Genomic DNA, 21,013 nt, shown 5'->3' with positions numbered 1-21,013 from the left:
AAAAAATCCCATCTCCATACAGAACACAAAGACGCAACACTTTACAGTCAAGAGGAAAAAACTCTTATGTTTATTAGCCATGAATTTCACATTGTGAAAAAAATCACATGTACAAAATAATGCCATAAAAATAGAAATTAAACTCTTACATGACAAAAAAAGAAAGAAACTGATGCACATTGACAGTGTTTTCTGTCTCATTTACATCATTATGTGAAGCAAGATACTGTGCTCCAATCTGAGCCAGCTGGATTTCCAGATAAAACGGAGGATAAGCGGAGGGCAAGAGTAGAAATGGGAAATGCCACTCAGCAATTAGGTGCAAATTGAAGGGGGCATTCATTACTTGGCTGTTGCTGGGGAAACTTGCATTCAATGGGAAAGAAATGCTCCTGTCTGATTGGTGGGACTGGAGGCTCTGTGTTCAATGGTTGGAGGAGGTCAACATTATGGAGCCCCAAGGGTCTCCATAGGAGTCCTGAAATTGCCAATAAAATGATGCACTTTTGGGTGGCTTAAAGAGCTGAGCAGGAATTTACAGAGCTGTTTAACAATTGATCCCCATAGATTTGTTTCATGAATTGACAAGGCATGGACATTTTGAAAAAAATATATACATATTCCACCAAAACATTACCTCTTACATTGAAATTCAATGACTTCATTAATATTCAAATGTAAAACGTCAATGTTCAAGTCACTTAGACAGACATAGAGACAAAAACACTGATTACCAAGTATTAGCCTACATATGCAAGTTTTTAAGACATTCTCTCTTTTTGGTCTTTAGGAACTTGCAATGTTCTTTTTTTCTTTATTTTTTAATGTGCATTATTGACACTATGGTGAAAAGCACTGCGGTGTCTGCCCTTATCAATGCACAGCTTACTGGATTCAACTCTTTCACAAGCTAACGGTGAAGAAAACTGTGGGTTAACACCCTGAAGAGCCAAGTTAGCACATGTGACAGTCTTTTGCAGCTGTTCCAAGGACAGCTGCAAAAGACTGTCACATTCTTAGCCATGTCAGGATTAGTTACTGGGTCACACTCTGCACCGTTCCAGCAGCCTTATCTGTTTTCTGGTTCATATCTTCCTGTTTTGTTTGAGACAGTCTTGGACCCAGGTTAGAGCTTAAGGTGAGACACTACAGGCAAAAACATGTTTTAATCCACTGGTCAATTTTGAGATTCTGGGCTATTTTCCTTCCATAACACATCTTCTTTCAGACTAGTGGAAATAGGTTTTTGTTTTACTACACTTTGGCTGTTTGCGTCTTTAGATTTCTCTTAAATACACCTAAAATTAATATTAGATGATGCCTCATTTGCATATTTACACATAACATTTCAGAAAACGTGTAACACAAAAATAATGTCAATGCAAATAATAAACTGGGGAAGTCAGTAAGATATCTATTAGTTATATTTCTCAAACTCTGAGCCAGAAATCTCACATGTATCATTCACGGCCTGATTTGTGTGACATTTTATTCCTAAAAACATGATTTAGATTTTTTTTTATGGCTGTTGACAGTATTTTCTTGAAGGGATAAAAAAAGATCCAATTTCAACAAAAGTTAAACTATTTTTAATATGATAATGCCTCATTTGCATATTTAAACATGCAAAAAATATATTTTCTTAATGTAAGTAATCATCTGGGGAAGATTTTATGGTGAGTTATAGTTAAAACTTTTTATCCTATTAACCTGTAGTGTCTCCCATAAAAGAGAAAATGAAAATTTATTTTAACCCTGTTCAGTCTTCTTATTTGGGCAGCAACCTTACGGCCTGAACTGCGTTACACCATCAGTAATCCGAGCCGTTCTCCCTCTCCCATCCACACTCTGTGAGAGTCTCACATCTGTCTCTTTAAAAAGAAGTTCCTACTGGGAAAGACTGAATTGTGCAAAATGCAGCCCAACTGAGATCAAATAAAAACACAACACCTGGCCATGCATAACATAACCCGAACATACATTCACATAAGAATGCAGGCAGAAGAAGAAATAAATAGGATTAAACATATTAACATAACAGAGTAATCATTGTCATATAAATTAAGACTACATTGCAGCGAGTTTTTAAAAAGAAACTGATTCATTCTCAGTTCAGGTTAAGGTGACAAGATTTCTGTGACCACAGAAAAGAGTTCATGCCAGTTTTTACTGAATCACTATGAGTGGACATGCTCTTGAAAGGGTTCAGCCATGACTCAGCAAGCGAGCGACTGCTTTTATCAGAATAACAGAAGCACAGCCGGTCTTTTACAGCATTAAGCGCACAGCTGAATGTGACAGTGTTCTTTCTGAAGCGATGAATCCAAACACTGTGTACAGTGGGTTAGTTAACCGGCGCTCAGCGGGCGTTAATGCGTAGCTGAGGAACAGAAAACATTTAAGGGTCGTGACCTCGAGGCACCTCGACCCCCCACCGGCCACGCACACATCCCTTCCATCCTCCTTCAACCTCAGCTGGTGTTGGTCGTCAACACCTCGCAGTGACAGCAAACTGCCAAAGCCTTCATAAGAGGAGCACTCGATGGTTTTGCTTCTGTGTCAGAGCACGTCTTTAATAGCAGTGGAAAAAAAGATATAAGGGGTCAAACAAAAGAGCTTATTAGAGGAGAGAAGAGGGTGATTTGCTCCTTCATTGTGCCTTTAAAAAATCAGCTATATTCAGTCAAACTGTCCTTTAGCACACCAATCATTGCATACTCCCTCCCTCAGCCTAAATAGAACATCCATCATGCTATACACTGCAGCCTTGATGAAAAGAGTATTTTTTTTTATCATAGAGAAAAACATCAATAAAGATCCTCACAAGCCCATCATGACTAAATGAGGAAAAATGCAGGTTGTGTAATGTTTGCAGTCTTCGTATGGCAGCATGAAAGCACAAGTCTGATATGTCAGATGTACACAAGGTCGGAGTTTGTGGCTCATATAGCAAGCAGCAGTTTGTTTGTTTGTTTGTTTGGTGTACTGTACTGTAAGCCTCAAGCTTCCCTCTCGGAAACGAGAGGCGACATCGTTCCAGTAAAGCGTCCGGCTTTTGTCCGGTCTCTGCGTCTTTTGCAACATGAAGATGAATGCCGGTGTCTGTACATCACTGCTCAGTGTCTCTTTTAGAGTAAGATAATGTGTGCTTCTTCACAGTTGGAGTCCAGTAGATGATGCAAAACGGGGGAAATCTGAGGGAGAGAAAAGAATAATAGGTTAAATGGGCAACCAAAACAGTAAAAAACTGTTTAAAGGTGACTTTTTAGTTATTCAAAGCACAAAGGAAGCTTAAAAATAATACATATCTAGGAAAACAAGACCTCACAACCTTTTCCAAAAACATTTTCTTACTTTACATTGTAAAAGTATCTCTGATATATCTGCTCTGTATCTCCTGCTAGACTAATAGATGTGTTGAATCCACCTACTCTGTTTCCTTCGCCTAGCTTCTTATCTCCCCCTCAGCCTACTACACTTTTCACATCTGAGTGTGTTTTTACGCTCAGAATTTCACTCTGACCTTTCCTTTTTTAAAGCTTTTTCTTAATATGTACTTATTTGTACAGTACAGATGGCTACAGGCTTGGCAGCCTTCTACGTGTCGAATGTGAATGTAATAACATCAGCTATCTCTGTTTGGACGTGGGTCTTTCCCTCGCGGTTTTTGCCAGAGGACGTACATGTGATGAGTGAATAAGTCAGACTTGAAAAGCACTTTTTACCCAGTAGCAATGTGGGTATAGAGATGTTGTTTAACCAAGGTAAATACAACTCATGGAAGCGACACATGCAATCACACGTGTCTTTTATTGGAGTACCGTTATCTTATTTGAGAGAGAAAAGTGCTACTTGCTATTGCCTTCTTAGCGCTAGCAAGTGTGAGCATGTAGCAAGTTTTTCTGCTTAGTTTGTGGCTCTCACGATTGACTGCTGGATGGCGATTACAACAGATAGCTACTGGCGTGTTAAATCAGCCATCCAACTAAGACGACATAGAGTATGCCAGGCAGACACACAGCTAAAAACCGAGCAGCTAACTAGCAGTTGAGACTTGGGGACGTGGTTGAATGTGTACATGACTACGCAAACATGCGAGACGCACCAATGTAAACAATGCAGCCATTACTTTCTATCCTCATTCGTAGCTGAAATAACCACTATTGCTGTAGCTTATGTGAAAGTCCCAGATGCGTTACAAAACCGAACCAAACTTGTCTAGATTAAAAATATTTTCCGAAAGGTGTACACAGGTTGATGAATTTTATAGCCTTCTCCAGGTGCCTGGATGACTACAGCAATAATATGTACCCAATTATTGCAATAAATGGATTAAAAAGTATGCCAAAATACCTACAACTTGCTTTGTCAGGTATTCCCGTAAAACAGACAACTTTTTAAAATGCTTGTTTTCTGGACAGAGCTATGCTGTGCAGGACAATCTCAAAGCTAATAGGCTTTCACAAGATAGCATCAGGAAAATGTCTTGACTGTCTTGTCTTGTCTGCTTGAGTTTAAATTTTCTTTGGTCAGGTCTTTGCATGACTTTGTACCTAATAACACCCAGTGTGAACATTCCATTACCCTTACAGAAAATGTTTTAAAGAGGTAGTAAGACATTTTGGGATATTGGCACAGCTGTTGGTTAGCTTCAATTTAGTTTTAGAGGTCTTGTCAGCAAAAGGAACTAACCAAGTTTCCCAAAATGTCTCATTAAACCCATAACACTTCTGCTTCTTAATTGGAAAGTGTATGTAGAGACTGACTCATTTGTCAGTTACATATTACATTTAGACATTAGAATATTACACTTTCGTTGCCCCAAAGCTGCATCTCAGTTAAATTACTTATTCCATTCTAACAAACAATGATGCCTGTATTTGGTTTCTGTTATGTTTCTGTGTGAAAGGAACTTCTAAATATCTAAAATCACCAACAGTCATCCTGAAAATATGGCAAAAATAGTGCGCTATTTGATTTTGTCAGTCAGGAGAAAAAAAAGGGGGGATCTCAGACAAGCTAGAATTGTTCCCCTGGGAAAAACTGAGAGAGAATTTCTTCTTTCTCTCACAGCTACAATCTCCTTCTGTGAGGTCTAACATACTTCCTTCCCCTTTCATTCCTAAACAGTCAGCCTTCTTTTCCATTCCTCCACATATCGTCTTTTCACCGCGTTCAGTGAGTAGACTGTCAGTTGCCATGACAGGCAGGCACACCAAAAAAACAAATTCTGTATTAAATTAGTGGCAGGATTATATCCTTCACTGAACACTGTGTTGCAATGGCTTAGAGATAGTTCAAACCTTCAGTGTCGTCTCTCCTTTTCAGAGATGAGTCACTACAAAGAAAGGGAATAATAAGTCTTAACAAATATTTCATCCTGTGGAGGGGACGAACATCGCAGTATAGCAGCAGTGAAGCAGCTCTGAGCTGCTTCCTGGCATTATCAAATGGGAAACTGTGCTGCGTTAGACAGCTGGGGAGTCACTCTACTTCTCTCCTTGGCTTTTCTCGCGAGCTGAGGGCCCCCAGCCATTTCAATAAATACAGCGAAATGAAAAGGACTGCCTGCATGGGTATGTGTGGGGGGCATCAGTGTAGCGATTGTGCGATGTGATGGTGAGCCTGCAGTGCGCAGAAAGATCAGCTTTGCCAGCTGACTACCCATGCTCCACATGCGTCTGGCCTGTTTATCATCAGTGCAGGAGAGCAGGGTTAGAACGAGGTAAAGAAGAAATAGATGGAGGCAAAAGAGACTGTATTGTTCTCACAGCGAGACCACCACGATCAGGGATGATGTGTGTCTGAGTGAGCTGAGCTGAGGGGGGGGGAGTGCTTAGTGCTCTCTAACCCTACAACTCACTTCCCCTGCTGCCACTTCTCTTAGTCACCTCCACTTGCAACTCATGATGAATCGTTTCCGACACTGCGTGAGTTGCCGACTGCCTTCCCTCTCACCCTGCGTAAAGACCATAACCTCGTCAAAAGGAAGGCGACTGAAAGTGGATTAGCCTCGCCAGGGTGTTGTAGCCTGCTGGTGTGTGGCTTGTCTAATTGCCAGACCCCCTTTTCCTCTCTTAGAGGGATTTCCCCCACAGGAGCAATAAAAGTATCCTATTCTCTTTCAATTACCCTCTCTGTCCTTCGGCCCATCCCCACAGCCACATAACTCACTTAACTAACACACACAAGCCCCCATCAATCCCCCCACCCATCCCCCTCTCGCACTCCTCTAGAAGAGAAGACTCTTACTTACATATCTGATAAAAACGGCAAACACATTTGCAAATATAAATCACAGTACATTAATGTTTTATGGGTTGTATTCTTATATATTGTTAACCTCTTTATATCTGTATCTTTGCCAGATTTGAATCACTGCCAAAATGAGTTTATTTATGTGCAGCCAAGTGTGGAAATGGAACTGCGGCCAACATATCTTTATATTTATGTATATTTATATATATTTTTTAAATATAAAATACTGATATTTGTGTCTACCTCAAAAACACCACACTGATTGGGCTATGATTAATGTAGACACAAATAAATGCATGGGTAAATACAATAAAATGCAACTAACATTAAAGGAAAAGAAGAAGTCAAACTCTGGAAAGAGTACCCCACTGCTTTAGCATTGATCTAAATTATTATTGGATTCAATATGGACAGTTCTATATCAATACAGCAGGAAGCTGGATCCAACATCACCTACAATGCAACCTGATCACCAACAGTTAGGTCCGTTTTTGATCATATCCAGTTCCGGAAGTGAATTTCCTATGAATCTACTCCACTGATGACTCAGAAAATCCTTACAAATATTTTTTTTTTTAGTCTGGAACCAAGCCAACCAACTATAAAGATAGATAGTTGACATAAAATCCTTTAATTTTAAGGAGAAAAAAAAGATTTGAAAGTGAAAAAACAGGCAAAGGTACAAGACTGTGTACATATTTTAAGAGTGAAGGAACTACTTTCCCCATAAACCATTGGGATATAATAGTTTAGTGCAGACTTTTGTCCGCATATCATGTCCATGGTATGAGCAAGCTCCACCAATCAGACATTGCTGTTACTCTTTAGGATTGTGGGTAGTGTAGTATTTCTCCATGACATCGCAAAAATGTTTTTCTAAAAAATAAACATGATTACAATCTGATGAGGATGGGGTTATAGAGGTCTGTTAAGCTCAACACCAGAACTTTTTCATTTTAAAACTTGTAGATTTTAGACCCAAACATAATGCACTTTTTATGCAGTAGTACTCCCCCCTTTAAATTATATGTCAAACTTACCTCATGGAAAGGGTGTAGGTAGAGGGTTCGGGTCTCAAGCAGGCAGATGTTTCCAGGTGCTGACGAACGCAGTTGGAATGAGCGAATATGGCACAGTAGTGATGCTGTTCCACGCATCCAGCGTCGGGTCATAGCAGTCCAGAGTTTTACACCGCTGAGTGCCAAAGTACCCACCCACCACATACAGTTTGTTCCCCGACGCCACAGCCTGGCAGCTCATCCGCTTGGCTGTCACGTCGCCCACTTTAGTCCACTGGTAGCTCTCACTGCTGAACTTATAAGCCGAGCATGCTGAGAACTCTGTGTCCCCGCCCATGACGAAGATCTGGTTTCCCAGCACTGCAGCGGCAGTGTAGCGCCACGGCTGCGGGCAGGACGCGGGCACAGACCATCGGTTCTCCTGCGGGTCATAGCACTGCACCTTGGGCAGCTTGTCGTGGGTGACGCTGGTTCCTCCGAAGGCAAAGAGCTTGAGCTTGACGCTGACCACAGCTGCGTTGCTGACACCCTCTCTCAAAGGAGCCACCATGGTCCACTTGTTTGCTACTGGATCAAACTGCTCTACCTGTTTGAGTGATACAGACGGCGAAGCTGGGAGGCAGCCAGTCGCTGCCGTGTGACCTCCAACCACGTAGAGGCAGTGTTTCAGCTCCGCAGAGCCGTGCCCAAACCTGGCAATGAGCATGGGTGCTGCCTTTGACCATTCCTCGTGGACGGTATCGTAGACCCACACATCTTTGGACACACCATTCTCTGAGCCTCTACCGCCAGTGATATACACCTTACAGCCGATAGCGCAGGCACTGAACTCCTTTCTGGGACTGGGAATGTCGGCCTTGGGGATGATCTCTTTGGCTTTCTGGTCCACCAGGTACAACTTGTCACACATAAAAGTCTGCCCTCCCAGAAGGAATAGGGCATGGCTGGTCTTTCTCGGTCGAGCACATGGGCTGTTCACTACGCCATCATTCTGCAGGATCTTCAGCTTACAGCGGATGGCTTCATCCACCAGCTCCTTGCTCTTGGGCTTTGCGTTGATCAGCTCTTCTGTTGAAACGTTCTCCATGAGAAAGATGGCAGGCAGCAGGGCCAGACGGACCGTTCTCAGGAGCTCCGGAAGGTGGCAGTGCCTCTTTTCCAGGTCATAGTTGATCCAGTTAAGCGCAGCTTCATAAACCAGTCTCTCATCTTCCGTCTCTAGCTCCTCATGTGACAAAAGCTGCACCACCATATCTTTGGGCAATTGGAGGAAGTCCTCTGTCTTGCAAATTGCAGGAAAGTTGCTGAGGCACATGCCCCAGGAGAGCTCTGACAGCTTGGTGCACTGGTGGGCATCCGACAGCAACAGCATGCCAAGACAGTTAGTTGGATGAAGGTTTCTCTCTAGGAATTCAGCACAGGCGTCCCGGATGTCCTGAAACTCTAGCATGTCCCCAGCCTCCAGTAGTGACTCTGCATTCTCCTCATTGATGACCACACGCGATGAGTATGCGTAATCCAGCAGGAGCTCTAAAACCTCTGGGTGGATGGAGTCACGGAAGTCAACCTCACTGGCCTGGCTCTCCCTCAGCCCGCCGCTGAACATGGCCTCAAAGTAGCGGCTGCAGGCAGCCAGCACGGCGCGATGGCAGGGGAAGGAGCGGCTGCCTGCATGGAGCATGACGTCTGTGAAGAGCCGTTGCTGCCGCAGCGAGTTGAGGTGCATGAGGACACTGTCGGCATAGGAGGATTTGTGGAACAGGTAGATGTTCATCGAGCCAGTGCTGGCTCGTGATTTCCGGTTCTCATGGACGCACACGGACATTTTCATTGAATCCTGAAAAGAAAAGAAAAGAAAAATCTCTTTTAAATGCATTTCATATTTAAAGTTGTGGATTCTTGTTGTTAATTTTTTTTTTTTGGTAGAAATCCTATGGTTTGCCATAGGCTAATCAACATAATTGGTTTTATAGTCCTATAGTGGGCCTAACTTTTCTTATTAAATTGTATTCTCTGCCATGACCCCTCTATATTCAGCTTAAATATTACATTTTGCAGCCCTAAAATCCTTAATATAGTAAATGATGTGCAATTTCGGGTGATTATTGCAATCCTTCCCAAGAGATAGAAAGACATTAAGCAAGAGATCCAGTGATTAAAAGTTAGAAAACAGCATACGCCTGGGAGTTATGAAGGTCAAGTAGATAACAATTGTCTTCTCTAAGAAACCACAAGGCTTTTCTACTTTCAACCCCAAGCAGCACTAATCCCCCTCTTTTAGAGATACCATGATTTACAAGTAAGAGTCCCCTTTGCAGAGCTCTTTAAGAAAAGAGGAACGCAAGAGACAGCATGATTCCTTTAAGCCTCTGAGTAATGCACAGAATTTACTCCACTGCCCTCAGTTCCCATCTTCACTGTCCTTGCCCTGTCCTCGCTCGGAGCTTGCATTCATTCCACCCAATTTCTCGATATGTCAAGTGCCTCCAGCACTGCAGAGGTACACAGCCCCCGTCTGACCTAGTAAATCCACAGCTGTCAGACTCTTTGACAGACATTTTCTCTTTCACAAGTTCTTTTCTCGGCCTCTCCTAGTGATGTAAGGAGAAAGATAGAGAGAAGATTGCTTAATGTTGGGAGTAAACCTCAAGCCCAATTATCCTAATTATAAACTAAAAATAAATCTGCCTTTTTAGTGTCGAAACAGGCATGCTATGAGGTTGTTGTCCCTTGTTTACTTACTGACAGCAAGGGCTGCAGATGCCAATGATGACAAGTTTTCCCTTTCAAAAGTAAAGGAGCACAACTAATGCACACCTGTAGATTGACACGTGTGGAGAAGACCATGAATCAATGATGCACACTCTTCTCTCCATTTGCAGTCAGAGATTTAAAATCCCGTTAACAGGGAAAATAGCAGAAAAATACCCTAATGAAAGTCTGCTAGTGAAGAGGACGTTGTGCAAGAGTCTTTTGTTCTACAGTATGAAAACATCAATAAAACTTTAAGTTGAAATAACAGACTTCCTGCAGAGCTTCAGAGCTTTGAAGAGAGTGGTAACATGACACAGACAGTGTTTTTGTCTATATCTTTATTTTTGAGGAAATGTGAGCACTGCCATTGTTTTACAAACCAACAGGAGGTACATGTTTGATTCTCAAAAGAAAGATTTTTGGTGAACTACTTTGAGAGTTCAAAAGTTCCCAAGCATCATAAAAAATTACTCTGCAACCCGGCTGCGGAGAGAAGAGGTCAGCTTCCATTTCCCTTTAGTTGCATCATCTGCCACAAAATCCTCACAATGCTGTTTCATGAATAGACAATCATGCTTGATCCCGGAATGTAAAAACTCCAATGGGGCTTTCTGGTCCCACTAACACCTCTGGCTCCAACAGAACTTTATTATTCTGTGTTATAAGTTCCAGGGAAAGGACTAAATTCCTGTTAAACTAACTCCCTGAACCAGCTGCCACCCAGACACCCATATTGGCTGTTTTGTTGCAGCTGTCAAGGTATTTAAACTACTTGCACTGCATTCCAAGCTAAGCCTTCAAAACATGAACCAAAACTTAAACCAGGTGAGACAGCCTGCGAGGATGGGAGATAACGTATTGTTTTTCAAGAGTATTGTTAAGAATGTGTGACTGCTTCATAAAAATGTTCATTTGTATTCAGGTTCATTGTATAAGTTTCATGTTTTTAGTAACAGGGCTCCAGGGATGAGTCCACAAGTCCACAACTTTGGTCCACCAGACTGAAATATCTCCACAAATATTGCACGGATTATTAATAAGTTTGGTACAGAGATTCATGGGTCCCAGATGATCGCACGTAATAACTTTGGTAATCCGCTGGCTTTTTGTTTATAGTGTCTTCTGAGAAGTTCTCAAACTCAACAACTGTTGGATGGATTATCATGAAATGTAATACATGCATTCATGTTCCCCTCGGGATGTATTGTAATAACTTTGGTGGCCCCCTGAATTTTCATAGAGTGGTCAAAATTCAATTTGTCTAATACTTTGATTTATGACCAAATAATGAAATTCTCATCAGCCTCAGCTGTACTATTGAATAAGAAATGTTGGCATGTTTACACCTGCTTACAATAATATTTATTAACGTTGTCTTTTTGACATGTAGTCTCCTTTAACAGGAAAAAATATTTTTAAAAGTATTAAAAATGTACAATTAAACAAGTAGAAATATAAAAAGTATTAACAATTTGAACCAAAAAATATATACTTAAGGAACATTATATACAATGTAGACAGAGGCCGCAGTTAAAGATGGAATATTGCACATATAAGTAAAATTCATTATTGAAGAACTTTAAGCCCTAATATAATTAACTTTAGAGACCAATCGGTATATTGTACCAGGCTATAAACATATTTATTATTGCCCCATTTTAATATAGGGGTCTATGGGGATTTCCTCACTGGAGCTAGCCCATGTGGCCATTTGAGGAACTGCAGTTTTTGGGGCATTTCCGCATTGGCTCCATTTTTCAGCAACGGAAGTTGCTGCTTGGTTAGCGTGCTGATGTTAGCATTTAGCTCAAAGTATAACCTCACAGAGCTGCTGTCAAAGCTGTCAAATCTTATCTTGTCTTGTTATTCTATTCTGAGTGACTCACCAAAGACAAATCTGATTTAATGTTAAAACTAAAATGCTTGAATGGACCAAAGACTACCAGACAGTGATACACTTTTAAAGGGATAAAACATTGTTAAATGTTTCAATGAGAATATCTTCCACTTGAATGTATTCTCATATATTATACATGAAGTATGTTCATCATAACAATAATAAGAGGAGCAGTATTATTTATCATAATTTGATTGAATGCAAACCAACCGCAGCCTTGGTTCAACAGGATTTATTGCATTCTAGCTCTGACAAAACTGGCAACCCGTCTTCTTATGGCCTCTGGCTCAGCTATAATGAGAATATCTCAGCCTGCTCTTTCACCTGCACATGTCTCCTCCTACACACACACACACACACGCACGCGCACACACACACACACACACACACACACACGCTCAGAGAGAGAGAGAGAGAGAGAGAGAGAGAGAGAGAGAGAGAGAGTACTGACACAGCTCATGTTTTCTAATTGGGAGTTGTAAATGGCTTGATTTGAATAAGTGGCCCTAATAAGTCAGGCAGTAAATTGGAAAGGTTTTGCAGATGCTAATAATTAGCATTTTAATAAACATAACCTTCAGTAGTCCAGGTATGAGGCAAAGTAACTGACAGGCAAATAAACACTTCAATTAGTCCAAAGTATGTTAAAAAAAAAATGAGCACAAATCAACAGTTTTATGCTCATAGCAATTCTGCATCACTAAAGGTGTTTTTGCATTTCATCAAACAATAAACAAAGCTGTCCTTGGATGGCTGAGCTCTCTCAAACATACAGTGAGTGCAGGAGAGCTGAACAAAGAGAAGAAGAGCAGTAATACAACATACTTTTTTCCCCATTTGCATACAAAAGGATAAAGCCTGGATTAGCAGCTAAACCTGCAGCCCCTGAAACCCCTGTGTTCATTTATTTGTAATTTAAATGTGAATTTGTCCTTTGTTACAGCTTGTCCCCTACACCTGTCCACTAAGGATGTTTTATTATTTTATGCCAAAAAGGAAAAAAAATCTGATGCACATTAACCCAACACAAGTAAACACAGATTATTGGGGAATCAGATTACTGAAACCCATTTAACTTAATCTGATTATTCACACTCAACAACGTGTGTACAAAAGACCCAGAGGGTAGCAAGGTGCTCATATCAATTATTCAGCAACTATATCATCAACATTACATATACATATCAACATTCACTGATTTCAGCCTCAAATGTGAGGCTTTGGACAAAACAACCAGTTTGAAAACTTTGATGGACATTTTTCACACATTTTCTGGCATTTTGTAGACCAACCAACCCAATTAATCAAGAAAAGGATTGACAGATTAATCCAGGATAAAAAGAATTGTTTGTTGCAGCCTGTCCGCTATTAATTATGAGGATGGTGTTTGTGGTCTATCAAGGAAAACTTTGAAAATGTTGACAAGTTTGGCAACTGACTGACTGTCACTTTTTTATCTACTGAGAATGAGAATGAACAAATGGCTTTTATTTTATTTTATTTTTTTAAAAAGCAAATAAATACACACTACATGTTTGTAATCTTGCCCGAGGAAAGGTAATAACTAGCTTGGGTTACTGCTGGTGGTAGAAGAAATACAATATTTTTTCATTTGCATTCACTTTGACTTGATAGCGAGTGAAGAGAGCGAGTGAAGAGAGTTTATTACATGGCTGTTTATCCCTTGGAGGTTATTTGCATATTAGTTGTGAGCTTTTTTATGTCAGCATAAACCATCCGCAGTGGAAATATTAATCAATTAGTTAAGCAATAAAGAATTAATCAACAGCCGTTAATTCACTAAAAACTCCTAAACCTTTGTTTAATTAAAGCATTTTCAAGGTTTGTTTTCAAGCTTTTCCAGCACCTTACAGCTGTGCTAAATGATGTATTTACAGACAATAAATACAGTGTTGACAGTATACTAATTATTCTACTTCTTTATCACATTAAATTAGATGTTATTGTGCTATAAACAACCAAGATTGCGTGTCAAAGGCAGCATTCAACAGAAAGGTGACAAATTCAAAGATTATTTCAAATGTATATCCTGTTTCTTAGTACACATGGCATCCTATATAATCTGTATTCCAATGAGATTGAAGCACTTTTCAAACCTTAAAATTACCACATTAAAATTCAAGTGTTTTCAGGGATTTTCAGCACCCACGGGACCCAAACTGCTATACATTTTTGTTGCATATCAAAGAAATTTGACTATATTGAGGGTTTTGGATTGTTGGTCAGACAAAACAAGCAGTTTGAAAAAGCCATTGAGGGCATTTCTTATGACGTTTTAACATTTTTAGACCAAAAAAAAAACAGATAAATGAAAAAAATCACCTATTTATTTGCTTATTTTAAACGGCAGCCCCAAAAAACAATGACCAATGACCATGATATACAGTCAGTGTTCATGGTAACTTGTCCTTGGTGTCACAGGCTATTTTCTGTCAGTACATTCACACCAGCGTGCCCTGAGAGAAAGAAAATATGCCAGCAGTGTGAGAGTGAGCGCTTGGCTGGATGGCTGTGAGAGTTGTCATCCTCATCCCCCTCTACAGAAAACAGATCCACAGGCACATAACAGGAAAGCACATACATGCCACACTCACAAAGCACACAGTCAAAAAAAAAAGGCATGCACATGCTGCCTCTGGACTCTATATCTGAGGCCTGGCTGGCTCAGTCTGTTTAAAATCATTGCCAGGTGTTCGTGGACTCAGGAAGAGGGATCGGTGGGAGAGACTTCAAAAGTAAACACCAGGCTTATTATATGGGCCAGTTCTGTACATCTGCCACTTGGTGGTGGGGGAAAATGAAACAAGATGCAAAACAAGAGGACACACCAGCAGCTATTGATCTACATAAATCCTAATCTCAGATTTATAGTCTGTATGCACAGATCGGAGGTCAACCAAAGCTCTTAGAAAATAGTGTTTCTTATCAGCAGGAAGAGCAGGTCACACCTGATGTCGCCTTTAAAACATGAAAAACATCTCGAGCATGCATGAGTATGCAGGAACAAGATGCCTAAGAGAGCACAAAGGACCCAGGGGAGATCTCATAGTGGAAATAAGCGCTTGGTAAATCATAAAAACAACATAATTCTGATAAAAACCAGGAATGCCAACAGAAATCTTTTGTCCATTCGCCTGTTTTTTTGTTGCGCTTTCGGAGTTTTCCATCATCAGGTGATCAGAAAGGGATGCTGTTACATTATAATAATCTGCGTATAAGATATCGCCGAATAGATGTGATGAATGAGTGTGATAGATTTACCTCTTCGGGTGAAAGCAGGAGTTCAATTGTGTCCGCAGTATCCCTCGAACATGCCACTTCTGAAAGAGCCACGATGCAAGCCGTATGCGCTCGGGTAGTGGAACAACTCCGAGGTTTATTCCCGAAAAACTGGCGGATAATCGGTCAGGATGATGCCGATACTACAATGAGGTGTCTGTGAGAGTCCGGAGGTTGTATATATATTAATACAAACGGCACCGCATGGAATGAAACAGGCTTTTTTTGCGTAAAAGGATGAGATGTTTTGGAGGCGTTCCTCCAGCGGCACTGCTCTGCTCCGATGTGACGGTTCCTCCTCCTGCGCTCCCACTCCTCTCTCACTGGAGTCGATGGGTGTGTTTACACCGAGAGAGAGAGAGAGAGAGAGAGAGAGAGAGAGGAGTTTCCTCCCACACAAACAAACAAACAAACAAACAAACAAACAAACAAACACATAACCGTCTAATTTAGATTATTTAGGTTGAATAATTTCTATTTAAAATACTTTATTCTTCTTTATAAAATGTTTGGATTAGGTAGGAGCGCTTGAGATTGTTTGATGTAATGTTCTGGATAAAGATAGGGGAGACTGAGGGCAATTGTAACATTTATTTTGTTTAAATGTTTCTTCAAAACGCAGACTATTTGAACTACGCTATAGATATGTATAATTACATTATTATCTTTATCTGTTGAACCAGCAAAATTATCTGTAGAACTGCCCAACCACAAGTATAGGACCAAGTGAATCTCATTATTTGTGCTTTCATACTACACTAGACATGTTTTGCTATAGGAAAATATTATGTGCACTTAATAATAATACAATTGATATATTTTCACCGAGAAGGACAAGATTACCAGAGTGATATTAAATGAGAGCAAGAAATGTGTAGAGTGTAACAGTTTGCTTGTTGGGGGAAATTGTAACACAGTAAAGTGTCAATGAATGGACCTTTGCTTTTGCAGAAATATATAATACTTACACTTTCTTTCAATATCTATATATATCATTTATGAAAATATGAATTGAGCTTTGGTTTTTTGGTCATTTTGTGTCTAGTGATTTATTATGAGGGTTTTTTTGGTTGTTTTATTTACCTTTTTGGTCAATTTGCCTTTTTGTAGTCCTTTTGTGTATTTTTTAATCATTTTGTGATTCTTTGTCGACAATTTGTGTCTCTTTTTGGTCTTTTTTGTCAATATGTTCGTCTTTCTGGTTCTGTTTCTTTTTTTTTGGTTGTTTTATATACCTTTATTGCCAATTTGTCTTTTTTTCCCCCTTTATCGCCATTTTGTGTCCCTCTGTAGTTGTTTTGTGTCTCTTTGTGGTCATTTTGCATTTCTGGTCAATACCTGTCTGTTCTAGTGACAATTTGAAGGTGAAGATCGAAGGGCCCCTGACACTTTGGTCCCCTTTGCCTGGAAGGCCTGTTTAGTAATCCATCATTATTGTTAACAATCAGTAACAAATAGTGTCATGTATGTTTAGTTTACAGTTTACTACCATATTTTTCATTTGGATAAATAACTGTTAAGCAACAGTAATCTACTGATACAAATAGTACTGGATAGAATTAAAGATTAAGGCTGCATTTGTTATTTTTAATCTACCTTTAAAGCAAAACATGGAACAGATCCATCGCCACTGTACAGGAAGTAGGAGGTAGACTGTTTGTGTTAGGTTTTTAACTATATATATAAAAAACTACAGTGATTCTGTACATTTAAAAACAATGCTGTGAAGAAAAAGGACATAAACTGAGTCACAGCAAACTGACCACTGCAGGCCGCAGACACAATATAAATCCTATAGGATTATAAAGACATTGTGGTTTTTGGTTAAGGGGCTGGAAACGGGAAGTCCAATTATACCCAGGACATCTTGTGTGAGTCACATCTGTGGTCCCTGTTGACGGGACTTTTGGCTGTGACTAAACTCGTCATTGGACCCTCGAGGCTCTGAGCTTATTATTCTGTTTGTTTTCATGTACTCGTGTTGTGGTTATTAGAGCTGTGACACACTTGCATCTGGTTTCTTTTCCCATCAACTGTTTTTATGAAGACAGAAATTACACTGTTATTGCAGCTTTGTGTTCAGGATAGAACAGCACAGTGTTCCTCAAGGAAGTGTGTTTAGTTGTGAAGAAAAATTCATTATGGCAGCAAATGTTTCATATGTATGAGAGGAGAGACATCTAGTGGACACAGTGTTCCTGGGACTAGTGCTGAAGCTCCGAAGCTGGAACTGAGTGGATTATTTATTTAATTATGAACCTTTGTGTCTGTTAGACATTAGTTTTACTTTCTTATTGTTTAGGGTCACAGACCCCACTTTATGTACTTTATGTGTAAAAAAAAACAATAATATTTCTTTAAGCAGAGAAAAGGTGAAAAGTATAAAGATTTTAACTCATAGATATGACACCATGAAACTTCCCCAGTTGTTTACTTGCAGTAAGACATTTTTTAAGTGTTCTGTTGAAATGCAAATCATCGATGAACAATGCAATTTAGAATATATTTATTGAGATAATATCTTAACAAATATGTTCTAAATTGCATACATTTTACAGAACACAAATCTGAACACTGGAAAATCTAAATTCTTGCTTTATTTGACGTAGTTGTTTTAGTTGATGCATTAGAGTCAAAAGTTTTTACAGATTTTATTATTCCATGAATCAGTTAGCAGCTTTAAAACAATTGCAGTTCTTTCATAAATTTTCCATAAATCAGATCGTGAATAGTATATATGAAGAAACCTCTCTACAAAAAAAACCTTCAGAATATGGATCAAATAGAAATTGGAAAGTGTGTATGTGTTGAAATAACAGTGATATCTGCAAAAAGTCTTGACATTATATTAGAGTTGTGTAAAGAAAAACTATATATGACTCCAGAGACACCTATTGGACAAAATACATATTATATTCGCAGTGTGAGCAAATTTGTTATTTGTTAGATTGAGAGTACCAATTTTTTTTGTCCCTAATTATTTGTATTAAAGTAGATCCACTTTATGTTAAATTTGTGTCCTTTTAGAGTTTGAAGTATTGTTTCAGCTTATTTTTCTCTTTCTGTAATGTATTCTTTCTCACAGAGCACACTATGAAAAAGAATGACTGTTCTATGTTTTCTTGTCATTTGCACTGTTTATGCTGTAATCTCGGTTATTCTGTACACACAACATCTTTTACATATCATAATAAATCTCTTGAGGCAAATTTGTGATATTGGCCTAGTAAAAAAAATGACTTGACTAATGATTGTAGATCAAATCAGAATCAGAATCATTTTTATTGCCAAGTAGGTTTTCACATACAAGGAATTTGCTGTGGTGTATTGGTCCATAAGAACAAACAAACACAATTCTAAAATATGATTTATATTATTTAAGGCTTCGGCAGCTTAAATAGAAAATATGAAGACAAAAGTCAACAAACATTAAATACATTAAAATACAGCAAATATAAACAGTAAAGATGTACGAATATGGAAATATTTGTATAAAGAGTATATTGGCAAAATGGATAAAAACTATTCTTAAAAATAAATAAACCAACACCATTATGATTTTTTTTGCCTTGAGAACACAATAAAAACACAAGATATACCTGATACCATGATATTTACTAGACAGCACCAAAAGAAGATACACATTACTTAGGAATATAAATTAAAAACTGAGATATCTGTTTGAAGACATGGTATAAGATTGAACTCTTTAACGTGTAAAAATAAGATATAAGACTAAGTACATGTTGTTCTCAAGTAAAGGTTTGGTCTCGTTGTAAACTAACAGAACTAGTTTTGTTCCTCTTCTAGTGATAAGTCAGTCATGGAGGGACACGGATGCTGGCACATGTCATAAACTGAAACTTGTTGGACTGGTTGGTGGCAACATAATATTTGTTTGACTGTTTACAAAACTTCAATGGTGTATTGGATGATTCTGTTTCAGAGATGGGAGTGGATCTTTCCTTTATCTCCTGGATCACAGATTGCCTGACAGGAAAGCCACAGTATGTCAGGTTGGAGAACTAGTTTTCTGGGAGATTAATGAGCAGCACAGGGGCTCCACAAGGCACTGTTCTGGCTCCATTCCTGTTCAAACTGTACACAGGGGACTTCAAATACAACTCTGAGTCCTGCCAAATCCAGAAATACTCGGACAACACTGCGATTGTGGCATGTATCAGGAATGGACAGGAATCTGAATATAGGGATCTGATAAAAGCCTTCAGTGACTGGAGTCACAAGAACTATCTCCTACTGAACACCTCAAAGACTAAGGAAATGATCATAGATTTCCGCAGGTTCAAGCCCCCTCTTCAGCCAGTGAATGCCTGTGGGGTGGACATGGAGGTGGTGCCAAGTTCTAAGTATCTAGGTGTATACCTGGATAATAAGTTGGACTGGTCCCTAAAGACGCTCTCTACAAAAAGGGGCAGAGCCGCCTCTTTTTCTTAAGGAAGCTCAGATCTCTTGACATCTGTAGTAAGATGCTGCAGATGTTTTATCAGTCTGTGGTGGTAGTGTGTTGTTTTATGCTGCAGTCTGCTGGGACTGCTGGCATCAGACACAGAGATGCAAGGCGGTTGGACAGACTGGTCTAAAAAGCTGGTTCTGTGGTTGGAGCCAGGTTGGACACAATGGAGGAGGTGGTGGAGAGATGCACTGTCAAGATGTTCTAGTCCATCCTGAAATACCCAGATCATTCGCTACACAAAACCTTTATGGACCAAAAAAACAGCAGTGGACGGCTCGTCTCTCTCCGTTGCAGGACAGAGAGATTCAAAAGATCCTTCGCTCCTACAGCCATCAGGCTGTCTCATTCTTCAAGAGCTAACAGACTAACTGAATTTCCCCTTGGGGATAAATAAAGTAATTCTAATTGATTTTGATTTGATTTAATGGATGGCAAAATACGCTGGTTGGCTGGTTGGTTTTCAGATATGGTACACAGTAACAACATAATAAAGATCCCTTCACAGCAGAGTAACGCTCTCTTTCACTGTGGTTTATCCGGTCAGGAGCTTTTACCGTAAACCACATTTCACTCTACGCCCTCAGAAACAGGTCGAGCATGCTGAAGCTTGTTGCTGAAGACATAATGGAAATCTAGTTTTCCAATGGTGATGATTTTTCATTTATCATGTATGTTTATGGGAAAGACAAACTTGTTACTTAAAAACGTTAATCTGCCACATAATTTATTTGATCTTTTAAATTTTTTAAATTAAAATTTATCCAACTTATGGTATTTATCTTTGTTTTTTTATGTTTATGATTATGAATATTTGCTTTAATGCAAAGCCCTTTTTGTTGCATTTTATGCATTTACTTATTTATCCATTATTTGCAGCAGATAATATATGGCAGGTAACCCACTGTGTGCTGCTATTTGTACGAATTGTTTTGAAAAATGCACTTATTGCTTTGCCAATGTTAAGGATGATTTGATATATGGGAAAAACTGTAAACAGAGAATAGTGTATTGCCTGTTAAGTAATAAATAACTCTCCAACCCATGTGCAAGCTGCCTATCATTTAAAAAATATATATATTTTAAGGTCAATACATATTTTTATTTTATTTTTTAAATAATATTTTATACTTGCAAATTTTACATATGTATTCTGCTTATTAAAATACCTTGCTTAGTCTGCTGTCCCCGCGACCCGACCCTGAATAACCAGAAGAAAATAGATGGATGGAGGGATGTTTTACTCTTTTGAAGGGCATAATACTTGCATTATTATGCTGTTAAATTATCATTATATCTGTCATAAAATGGTCT

General features: G+C 39.3%; 1 protein-coding gene across 1 annotated transcript; it reads right to left on the bottom strand.

The window, feature by feature from the left end:
* Nucleotides 1–1,002: 1,002 nt before the first annotated feature.
* Nucleotides 1,003–15,502, bottom strand: enc1 (ectodermal-neural cortex 1). The gene is made up of 3 exons (XM_059358127.1): nucleotides 15,211–15,502; nucleotides 7,299–9,114; nucleotides 1,003–3,194 (listed from the first exon to the last, which is right to left on the bottom strand). Exon 2 carries the CDS (start codon nucleotides 9,106–9,108, stop codon nucleotides 7,333–7,335), a length of 1,776 nt encoding a protein of 591 aa, XP_059214110.1. The 5' UTR covers nucleotides 9,109–9,114; nucleotides 15,211–15,502; the 3' UTR covers nucleotides 1,003–3,194; nucleotides 7,299–7,332.
* Nucleotides 15,503–21,013: the final 5,511 nt, after the last annotated feature.

This window comes from Centropristis striata, chromosome 19 (assembly GCF_030273125.1).
Source record: "Centropristis striata isolate RG_2023a ecotype Rhode Island chromosome 19, C.striata_1.0, whole genome shotgun sequence".
NCBI classification, from domain to species: Eukaryota; Metazoa; Chordata; class Actinopteri; order Perciformes; family Serranidae; genus Centropristis; species Centropristis striata.
This window is presented reverse-complemented; position numbering and strand designations above follow the sequence as displayed.

Excerpts from the sequence above, each read along its gene's own strand:
- enc1 (XM_059358127.1), bottom strand. The coding sequence starts at position 9,108 with ATGAAAATGTCCGTGTGCGTCCATGAGAACCGGAAATCACGAGCCAGC.